The sequence below is a fragment of the Hyla sarda genome, chromosome 3 (assembly GCF_029499605.1).
Source record: "Hyla sarda isolate aHylSar1 chromosome 3, aHylSar1.hap1, whole genome shotgun sequence".
NCBI lineage: Eukaryota > Metazoa > Chordata > Amphibia > Anura > Hylidae > Hyla > Hyla sarda.
This window is the reverse complement of record NC_079191.1, coordinates 409,509,316-409,520,487: the sequence shown is the minus strand read 5'-3', so window position 1 is coordinate 409,520,487 and position 11,172 is coordinate 409,509,316. Positions and strand designations below refer to the sequence as shown.

At 44.9% G+C, this 11,172-nt stretch overlaps 1 protein-coding gene across 2 annotated transcripts; it reads right to left on the bottom strand.

Annotated features, from left to right (window-relative positions):
• Positions 1 to 2,574: 2,574 nt before the first annotated feature.
• LOC130362969 (cytochrome c oxidase subunit 7A-related protein, mitochondrial) lies at positions 2,575 to 10,901 on the bottom strand. 2 transcript variants are annotated; one of them, XM_056568161.1, is made up of 4 exons: positions 10,742 to 10,868; positions 6,158 to 6,333; positions 4,499 to 4,627; positions 2,575 to 3,208 (listed from the first exon to the last, which is right to left on the bottom strand). In XM_056568161.1, exons 2-4 carry the CDS (start codon positions 6,182 to 6,184, stop codon positions 3,068 to 3,070), a joined length of 297 nt encoding a protein of 98 aa, XP_056424136.1. In that variant the 5' UTR covers positions 6,185 to 6,333; positions 10,742 to 10,868; the 3' UTR covers positions 2,575 to 3,067. The 2 variants fall into 2 exon arrangements, with proteins under 2 accessions (XP_056424136.1, XP_056424135.1); XM_056568160.1 differs by lacking the exon at positions 6,158 to 6,333 and having other exon boundaries at positions 10,742 to 10,901.
• Positions 10,902 to 11,172: the final 271 nt, after the last annotated feature.

Genomic DNA, 11,172 nt, shown 5'->3' with positions numbered 1-11,172 from the left:
AAGAAATTCTTCTCTTTTTGGAACACAGAGCTCTCTGCTGACATCACGAGCACAGTGCTCTCTGCTGAAATCTCTGTCCATTTTAGGAACTGACCAGAGCAGCATATGTTTGCTGTGGGGATTTTCTCCTACTCCGGACAGTTCTTAAAATGGACAGAGATGTCAGCAGAGAGCACTGTGCTCGTGATTCAGCAGAGAGCTCGGTGTTACAAAAAGAAAATAATTTCCTCAGTATTCAGCAGCTAATAAGTACTGGAAGGATTAAGATTTTTTTCTTATAGAAGTAATTTACAAATCTGTTTAACTGTCTAACACCAGTTGATTAAAAAAAAAAAAAAAAGTTTTCAAAGTTTGAGCTGAATTGAAGGGGTTATCCACCATAAGGAGACTTTAGTACTTACCTGCCAGACAGTAATGGACATGATTAGGAAGGATTTGTGCTTATCTTGGGGCTAAATGGCTGTGTTGCGAGTCCACCATAACGCTTTCTTTTTGTGAATTGCTATTTTCAGTTGGAGTTCCCTCCCTCCAACTACAAGTCCCAGGATCTCGTTTGTAAGTGTGAGGTCACTTTTTCTCCCTCCCACACATCAGCCACCCCACTTATTGAAACAGACCTGGGACAATTCCCTGCAGCCCTGTGAAGAATGATCCCCCCACCCAGCGTTCGCTCTACCTATTGAAGCAGAGACACGCTCCCCCTTTCAACACCTGACTAGTGATGTAATGTCTCGGGCTGCACTGCAACCTGGGAAAACCTAACACGACACATTTGTTACGCTGCTAAAAATAAACATCAGGGCAAAAATCACATAAGAATTGTGAGACCAACCATCAAACACAGGTACAGACACTATATTATGAACTACACTGACTTTATAGCCTTTACCCCTTTAAAGTCTAAATGAAGAAGCATCAAAGTCGACAAGATTCAGGTATCACGGCGATGCTACACGCACCATCATGTACCTGTCAGATACCAACACTGGAGTACATTCAATATACTGTCAGTTTATGAGGTTTTAGGCAAGTTAACATTACCCCAAATGATGTATATGACTGATGATATAATATACACTCACTGGCCACTTTATTAGGTACACCTTGCTAGTACCAAGTTGAACCCCCTTTTGCCTTAATTCTTCGTGGCATACTTTCTACAAGGTGATGGAACCTTCTTTAGAGATTTGGGTTCATATGGACATGATGTCATCACACAGTCCCTCCATATAGACATGACGACATCACACAATCCCTCCATATGGACAGGATGACATCACAGGTGCTCCATATGGACATGATGACATCACACTCTTCCTCCATATGGACATGATGACATCACACAGTTCCTCCATATGGACATGATGACATCACACAGTTGCTGTAGATTTGTTGGATCCATGATAAGAATCTCCGGTTCCACCACATCCCAGCGGTGATCTACAGGATGAGATCTGGTGACTGTGGAGGCCATTGGAGTCATGTGACCTCATTGTTCTGTATGAGATGGTCATGTGACATAGGGCATTATCCTGCTGGAAGTATCATCAGCAGATGGGTCCACTGTGGTCATAAAGGGATGGACATGGTCAGTAACAATACTCAGGTAGGCTGTCGTGTTTATACCAGGCTCAATTGGTACTAAGGGGCACAAAGTGTGCCGAGAAAATGTCTCCCCCCCACATACCATTACACCACCAGCACAAACTACTGATACAAGGCAGGAGGGATCGATGCTTTTATGTTTACCCCAGATTCTGACCCTGTCATCTGAATGTCACAGCTGGAATGGAGACACATCAGACCAGAATGTTATTCCAGGCTTCCCTTGTACAATTGAGGTCTCTGTGTGAATTTTTGTCTCAGGTTCCTGTTCTTAGCTGACAGGAGTGGCACCCAGTGTGGTCTTCTGCTGCTGTAGCCCATCTGCTTCAAAGTTCAATGTGATGTGTGTTGAGAGGTTTTCTGCATACCTTGGTTGTAACCAGTGCTTATTGCTGCTTCTGTCATCTCTAACCATCTCACCAATATGCAGCAGTAGTCATTAACTGTACTGGACCCACATACAAAGCACTTTCAAAAATTGCAAAGTAAGAGTTAAAAGGGGTACTCCAGTGGAAAACAAATATTTTCAACTGGTACCAGAAAGTTATACAGATTTGTAAATTACTTCTATTTAAACATCTTAATCCTTCCAGTACTTATCAGCTGCTGTATAGTACAGAGGAAGTTGTGCAGTTCTTTTCAGTCTGACCACAGTGCTCTCTGCTGCCACCTGTCTCAGGCACTGTCCCAAGCAGGAGCAAATGCCTGTATTAAGCCTCTCCTACTCTGGTCAGTTCCTGTTATGGACAGAGGTATCAGCAGAGAGCACTGTGGTCAAACTGGAAAGAACTACACAACTTCCTGTGGAGAATACAGCAGAAGTACAGGAAGGATTACTTTTTTTTATATAGAAGTAATTTACAAACCTGTATATAACTTTCTGGCACCAGCTGATTTAAAAACATACAATGATGAATGTAATTTTACATTACTCATCTCCTATCACTGCAACAAGATGATGGCACCGCCCATGTGTGGTCACTTTTTATTTAAACATTTTCATACATCTCTCTCCATTTTTGGCTTTTGTCGTACACATGACTTATTCCCTTTGCAGCATAATCACTCGCTTATTTTGTATGTTAATTAACCCTTTATGTAACAAAGGCTTAAAGAAGAAGCCTGCAACAACCTGTCCCAACCTCTGATCTCATCCGTCTGCTTCTTTTCCAGAAATATAAAGTTGCTGATTTGACACAAATCTACAGCTGTGAACGGACGACGACCTTTGTAATCTGCAGAAACGTTTCCCTGTGAGGTTAGCCACCTGGTTGGTTTCGGGATCTTCCGTGCGAGGAACATCCTTAACCTGTTATTTACCCAAAAAGCTGGATGGAAGTGAACCGGTCACATTGTCGCAGAAGGAGGAAATAATTGTAGATTTATAAACAATCATACATAAAATAAGCAATAAAACGTGATCTATGGACAGAACCAGTGACGTCTGCCTTAATCATTTTGGTTAGTTCTTTTTCGGTTGTGATGCAATGTAGATGGCTACGAGACAATAGATGGCCCCTCCGACTGTTAGTGCCATAGTGGTTCGGTAGAGGAGTTTATCCGAATATCCTCGCTTTAGGTGGACGGGTATCCCATCTGGCTTCTTAAATAGGGGGGAGAAAAAGAAAAAAAAGTCATTACAAAGAAACACAAATTCCTAGACTACCCCTCCCCCTAGACTGCGTTTTTATCTTACAGCATAACTTCCAAATGGCTGGAGATATTTTGTGAAAAACTTGGTACACTTTACTTCTGTCAACTACAAATATAGTAGAGTTAAAGGAATACTCTGGTGGAAATTATTATTATTATTATTTTTTTTTTTTTTTTTTTTTTTTTTTTTTAACTGGTGCCAGAAAGTTACATATTTGTAAATTGCTTTGATTAAAAAAAATCTTAAATCCTTCCAGTACTTATTAGCTGCTGAATACTACAGAGGAAATTCTTTGCTGACATTTCTGTCCATTTTAGGAACTGTCCAGAGCAGCATATGTTTTCTATGGGATTTTCTCCTACTCTGGACAGTTCTTAAAATGGACAGAGATGTCAGCAGAGAGCACTGTGCTCGTGATGTCAGCAGAGAGCTCTGTGTTCCAAAAAGAAAATAATTTCCTCTGTAGTATTCAGCAACTAATAAGTAATGGAAGGATTAAGATTTTTTTTTTAATAGAAGTAATTTACAAATCTGTAACTTTCTGGCACCAGTTGATTTAATAAAAAAAAATAAAAGTTTTCCACCGGAGTACCCCTTTAAATAAACCCCAACCCACTCCTTTGTGTATTTGTGTCTGGAGTCCCATGCAAGTATATGGGACTTTTAGTACAACTTCTGTTGGCTTTACTCTAGTTGAATACCCTTTACTAGCCGTTGGCTGTCCGGGCATGCTGGGAGTTGAAGTTTTGCAACATCTAGAGGGCCACCAGTTTAAGACCCCTGATCTAGAGTTTAGCCAGGACTTTTACACATAAATGAGGACGTCATTGTTGCTTTATAAAATGTATAATTTTTATTTTGCTGGAGAAAGAAGGGACTCTTGCATTGTGTTTCCATACACTTTCAGGAGGTCTACTTTCATTTTAGGGCCCATCATACCACATTTTTCAAGCAGGGGAAGGGTGGCTGCAGGGGTAACCCCTTGAGTTATAAAGCAAACAAAAGTATGGCAAGGGGAAAGTATAGAAGCTGGCCATTTCAGGCAAGGATGTCCCTTTCTATTACCAACCGGCCATTAAAATTTTTGGAATATGACACTGGGAAACTGCACTGGGACATTTGAGGGATGTTCAACTAAATACAAAAGATTTTCATAACCGGTAACAGCTTAAGTGGCGCGGTATTTGTAACATGCAACATTCAAGCTAATCTAAGCTAGAATTGTTTCCGAGAACTTACCTGGAACAATTTCTGTAGCTCGGGGACTCTGTTTTTACTGAGGTACTCAGAACCCGCTTCACTTGGAAGTTTTGTTGGAGTGGCAAAAATGGGTGCAGGAGCCTCTGGGTATGTGAATGGTCTTAAGCCCTGTAAACGCAGTAAAGGAAACACATTTTAGAAATACTAGGTGACTTTTTCCCTTTTACAAAAGAAAACAAAACAAAAAAAAAAAGTGTGCATTAGTAAAGGCATTTTATATGTAAATTTTATCCCCGGAACTTTTCTAATTACAATTCTCAAGTTTTTTTTTCACTATGTGACTCAAGGATTTCTATTGAATAAATGGGGGAAAGAAATATGGTGTTTTTTTTTTAACCTATACAGTGGTCCCTCAACATACAATGGTAATCCGTTCCAAACGGACCATCGTTTGTTGAAACCATCGTATGTTGAGGGATCCGTGCAATGTAAAGTATAGGACAGTGGTCTACAACCTGCGGACCTCCAGATGTTGCAAAACTACAACACCCAGCATGCCCGGACAGCCAACGGCTGTCCGGGCATGCTGGGTGTTGTAGTTTTGCAACATCTGGAGGTCTGCAGGTTGAAGACCACTGGTATAGGAAGTTGTACTCACCTGTCCCCGCCGCTCCGGACCATCACCGCTGCCCGGGATGTCGGCGTCCATTGCTGTCGCCGCGACCCTGAGGTGTCCCCGACGCTTCGGTAAGGCCTCTGCTTCCCCGGCACACGCGTGCTCCTTCGCCGCCATCACGTCACTACGCACGCCGCTCTTATTGGATGATGGGGCGGCGTGCGTGGCGACGTGATGACGTCGATGGAGAGCGCCGACGATGCAGGGGATCCCGAAGAGGACGCGCCGGAGCCCCGAGGACAGGTAAGTGATCGTCAGCGGACCACAGGGGGCACCGTAAACGGCTATCCGGTGGCAGCTGAAGCAGTCTGCGCTGCCGGATAGCCGTTTATGCGATGGCCCCGACATACAAAAGCATCGTATGTTGATGCTGCCTTCAACATGCGATGGCCTCTGAGAGGCATTTTACGCTGCAGATCCGCCAATGAAGGACCCCTATATGCTGGCTTTACATGTGCCTGCTCGGTGTGGCAATACGCCGCTACGAGCAGACACACTGAAACAATGTGCGAGTTGCAGCGCATGCACGGTGTACTCGCACGCATCGCGGGCGCTCCCCCTGCTCAATGAGCTGCTGCGATGTGCAAGTATACTGCGCATGCGCGAGGCGACTCGCACATCGCAGGGTGTCTGCTCGTAGCGGCGTATTGCCGCTCAAAGCAGGCACATGTAAAGCCAGCATATAGAGGTCCTTCAGCAGCGAAATACGCTGTGAAAATCCGCTCGTCTGAACGTACCCTCAAGCATGCTTTGGCTTTGTGGGTTTGTTGTTTCATATTTCCCTACTGACCCCTAGCTAACATCTGGCTGCAGCATTATTTAAACAGAAACAACTGCATGTGGCGGTAGACAAAAGGGATTTGCCTATAACAACCAATCACAGCTCAGCTTTCAATTTACCAGAGCTCATTAAGATATGAAAGCTGATCTGTGATTGGTTGTTATAGGAAAATCACTTCAGTTACTGTCCTGGACAGATTTATAAATAGGAACCTGTTTTTACAGTGCTTTTTTTTACTCACTTGGGATGCATTTTCGACTGATGGCATTCTACCTACAGGATGGGGGTGGGACAGGTAGTCTCAGGAGCGCCCTACAGTAAACATATGGCACCATACACAGCGTTTGCGGCTCTGTACACCCTGCTGGATGCAAATTCTAAAACTATCCAGCGCACAACCATCAAGACGTGTATTGACTAAAAATAACGTAAAACAAAATCAATTAAAAAAACTTGCAAAACAAAAAAAAAAAAATTGTGTTTTATTGAAACATCAAGACTGTTAAAACCTTTTATGAAGGTCAGAACAACTGTGACAGATCCTGAGAAAGCCTAAAAATGAAGTTTTGCTGATGAAGACGAAACCGATGGAGGACAGATGGGGTTTATTTCAGGTTTTACTCCTTTATCAGCCGAGAGCCCAGCAGGGATAGAAGAGGAGATGGTGATTGCCGACCACTGGGAATAAATATAGTGTTGTCTCATCCCGCTCCCACCTTCAGATGTACTTGTTAGTAGTCAGGACAACAGGAGAAGTGGCCTATTTCTGGCCAAATATACCTCCAGCTGCTGAGGCTAAAATCAGGGTCACCGTCTTCACGCTTATCACACGGAGGTGTCTAATAACATGAAGAACCATTCAAGGTCAGCTAGACCTTGAATTACTTCTATGTCCCATAGGCTGCCGCCCTCCTCCTCCTGCCTACCTTTCTATACTACAACTTCAGAATAGGTGCTATCACTGTTTAAGCCAGCATTTCCCAACCAGTGTGCCTCCAGCTGTTGCAAAACTAGAAAGCCATGGACAGCCAAAAGGCACACTGGTTGGGAAGTACTGGTTTAAAGGCGAATGTCATGGAGTAAAACCTATAGGGGGAGATTTATCAAAACCCGTCCAGAGGAAAAGTTGCCGAGTTGCCCATAGCAACCAATCAGATCGCTTCTTTCATTTCTCAGAGGCCTTTTCAAAAATGAAAGAAGCGATCTGATTGGTTGCTATGGGCAACTGGTCAACTTTCCCTTTGCACAAGTTTTGATAAATCTTTCCCCCATAGTGTCTGACCACTGGGGGGCACTCTCCTGTACGGGGCCTGTCTACTCACTTGCCCTCGGAGCACTACAGCCTGCTCAGCCAATCACCACGAGAAATTGAAGAAACTGTCACGACATAAAAGGGAATCTAGAAAAGGAAACAAAGGTGCTCCATAGCGTAACAACACGGGGAAAGTGGTGCGGAAGAACGTGGATGGCGCTTACCACAATTGGTTGTATAACCACATACATAATAATGGAACTAGTCTGCTCAATCCATGATCCAGTGTGGCTTGTGTAGTCGCGCCCAGCAAGAAGTTTCATAAACAATATTATATATATGTATGAAGAATATAGCAGCGAGTCTCATATTCCCCATTCAAGCGGCTTCATGGTTCTCCAAGTCCGATGTAGCTGAGGTTGTAGGATGTAATGAGCTCCTCTCAGATCAATGCCTGGTGAACACTTGAATGGGGATGAATATTGGACACTACCCAAGGCAAAGAGTTTTACTGTTTATAGCAGATTCATTTTTTACATTTTTTCCTCAACCTGCAGACCTCCAGATGTTGCAAAACTACAACTCCACAGGTTGAAAACTACAAGGCCCGCAGGTTGAAGACCACTGCGCGGGCCTTAGTCATCATCCAGAACCCCACCTTTAGCTTTCTACTCACCTCCCTTCGGTGGGAAGGAAGGGTGCGCACGAACGTCCCTGTGCGTCGTCGTCAAGGCAACGTCACTAGTCCGGGGCCGGCCCGGCCCGAGCGGAGAAGAGGGCCTCCCGGTGAAAATGTACAGCCCGGAACGACTAATCCTCCCCACCGGACGGTCCAGACCAGCTCACCCTTCCTTCTCACCGAGGGGAGGAGAGTAGAAAACTAAAGGGGGAGGGGGGTCTGGATGATGATGAAGGCCCGCGCACTGGTCTTCAACCTGCGGACCTCCCGTGCATGCTGGGAGTTGTAGTTTTGCAACATCTGGAGGTCGGCAGGTTGAAGACCACTGAGGGGATTGACAGGCAGTGATGAAGGGGGGGGGGGGAGAGATGATGACAGGGTGATGACGACGGGGGTGTTAATGATGGGGGTCTGGATGATGATGGGGGGGAGGGGGGGGATGTATTTCCCACCCTAGGCTTATAGTCTAGTCAATAACTTTTCCTGGGTTTTTGGGGTGAAATTAGGGGCCTCGGCTTATATTCAGGTAGTATATACGGTAGTAAGCACAGACTTAAAGACAAACTTCTCTGGCATGAATAGATCGCACTGCTCTGATGCATTACAGTCACATTTATTATAGTAGAAAAATCCCTAATGGAAAAGCAAAAACCCCCAAGAACCACCCAATGGACCCCTTCATTCTGGTGACTGTCATGGGTCCCAGCTCCCTGATAAAGATAATGTTAGGTCAACAGTAATGAAGGTCTTGTTCATGGTACGGCAGACAGAACTCATGTAACAATATTCAAATGAGGAATATTGTAAGCAAATCTCATTACTGTAACAAAAGTCTATACGTAGTGTCAGCACAAGACGTCAAGAGTTCAAGCTCACATCCTGTCCTTATACAGTAAGGTCCTCCTAGTTTTCCATTTTATTAACTAAATAATTAAAATCCTGCAGATTCCATTCTGGCCGCTAGGCCTAAAACTGAGCCGACACTAAAGGCTTGTTCACACTGTGGACATTTGACTGTCTGCTTGCAGCAGGGTCTACCAGAATAGTCAGCAAGTAAAACCACATGGACGCAGCCCTCATTCAGACAGTAATGTCCAGCAAAATTGTCCCCAAAGTATGCACAGAGCAGCAAAATCTCATGGAAGACAATGGGACTCTGCTGGAATTTTACTGGTAGAATGTCTGCAGTGTGGACGAGCCCTTATTGTTTTGTACAGATTACTTCACGGCAGTCTCCTCCTTATTACAGACAAGGGGACAGGGAAAGGTGACACCAGTATATAGATAAAAGTGGTGCACACAGTAGCTGTTGCTTACAGCTCAGCCTCCCCCTTCATGTAGAATGACCTCTGAAAGGGTCTTAGAGCATGCACAAACTTTCCTATTCTTATCAATGGGACTGCTTTACTCTATTGTTACCTATGTAACAATAGACAAACTTTTGCATGTGTCGGCTTCCTGTGTACACCTGAGAGCGGCCTCAGCGCATTGTAGTCACATACAGAGCGGGGAGGAGAGGGAGGGCATTAATATGCATAAGCCGGGCAGTGCTGCAAGCCGATCGGCGGTGACCTCACAGTGCCAGATGAAGGCAGTAACCCCGCCAGTGCCAGTTAGAAGATGATTTGCATATCAGGAGTAATGAAGATAACGGGCTAACGGCGGGGCGGATCCGTGCTTGGTAGGCATCATATTGATCAGCGTCCCCTGCACTACCAGCCAGTACCTCTGGTTTGGGAGGGGGCGGGTTGAGGATTTGGTGACAGTTTTCCTTTAAGAAGTTCTGACTGTTCAAACCCTGAAGCACACAGCTGGTGATCGGTCAGGGTGTGAGCACACAAGACACCAATCAACCATAACTTTTGATATGCCTATACGACATGAAATTATTATTCTTGATTATATATATATATATACACACACACTAAACAGTGCCCATTTCAATGGTCATATACTACAAGCGTTCAACCGGGGTGGACTAAACACTACCATTAGGAGTTTTCTAGTGGCGGACAATACAACTTTTCCATGTTTATTAGTAGAAAACAGGAAAATGTAGGCACCAGCAACAATTTAGGCAAATGATTGCTCCCGACTCCTTGGGTTTCTCTTGTTCTACAGTGACAACGATAATGGCGGCCAATTGTCCCCAGAGTATTGGGGCAGCGGAGAGTTCGCTCGGCCATCGGTCCAATCATTCTCTACAAATTTCCAGACTTTGCAAATTTAAAGGGCCGCTGAGATTGTATATACGGCAGCGGTCAAATTTCTGCCATCCGTTCTTTGGGTTCCCGCAAATGGACTCGCACTGATCTGCTAGTTATACCCCTATCTCACCATTTCTCAACCAGGGAGCCTGCAGCAGTTGACAAAACTACAACTCCCAGCATGCTCGGACAGCCGTTGGCTGTCCGAGCATGCTGGGAGTTGCAGTTTTGCAACAGCTGGAGCTCCTCTGGTTGGGAAACACTGTCCTATCATGTGGATTCTCACAGGGCCACTACATGCTGCTCAACTCTTTGTCACTCTTCATCACCAGCAGCCAAAGGGGTCGGAGGAGATCTCTTCAGTGCACACATAGAACTGGGTCGGTTATATAAGCTAATCTGCACAAGCTTTGATGAATGTTCCCTATAGGCTTTATAAATAAAGTTTTTTTTAATAAAAAAAAAAAAAAAAAAAAAAACTACACCTAAGAGCTCCTCAAGCAACTACCAAACACCCTGACTCAACTGTCACAGTCATCTCGCGCAGGCGCTTTACGTTACTAACAAAGCCCGAATATTGAGCGACGGTCCCTAACGGTGCTGTCAGCGGTGAAGGTCAGTAATAACCCCCCCGGATCTCCACGCTGTTTCCTCCCCCACGGCCTCTCCTTTCCGTCCCCTCCTCACCTGAGGACTATACGCCTCCGCCGGAGCGGCCCCCACCAGCTTTTGGGTGAAGCCGTTGAACTTATAATACATGTCGGCGACCTCAGACAGTCTCCGGACGCCGGATCTTTTCCGCCGGGAAGGACCTGACAGGCTGAGGCGTCGCCGGTTGATGACGTAGAGGCTGTCCTCCCCGCTGCCTGTTGTCATTGACGCGTTTGGAGTCACTTTACTGCCTCTTTCTAGCACTGTTACATTTTATAAATAATTCATATTGAATTGACATTTGACTTCGGTAGATTCTATGCTGTTATTTATGCTATGTAGAGAAGGTAAAGTAACAGGCAGTATCTGGGGCAGCTATCTTGTGTCACCTTGTATGTGAAGCCCCAGGACACCGGCTGGTGACGTGCTCATAGCTGTGTTATGTAACATTAGTCACCAGGATGGGA

What these genes read in the sequence shown, in the direction of transcription:
- LOC130362969 (XM_056568160.1), bottom strand. Translation starts at nt 10,813, where the DNA reads ATGTATTATAAGTTCAACGGCTTCACCCAAAAGCTGGTGGGGGCCGCT. An exon ending in CGGAGGCGTATAGTCCTCAG is followed by an intron (nt 4,628 to 10,741) that starts GTGAGGAGGGGA and finishes CTGCGTTTACAG; the next exon opens with GGCTTAAGACCATTCACATA. An exon ending in AGCTACAGAAATTGTTCCAG is followed by an intron (nt 3,209 to 4,498) that starts GTAAGTTCTCGG and finishes CCCCTATTTAAG; the next exon opens with AAGCCAGATGGGATACCCGT.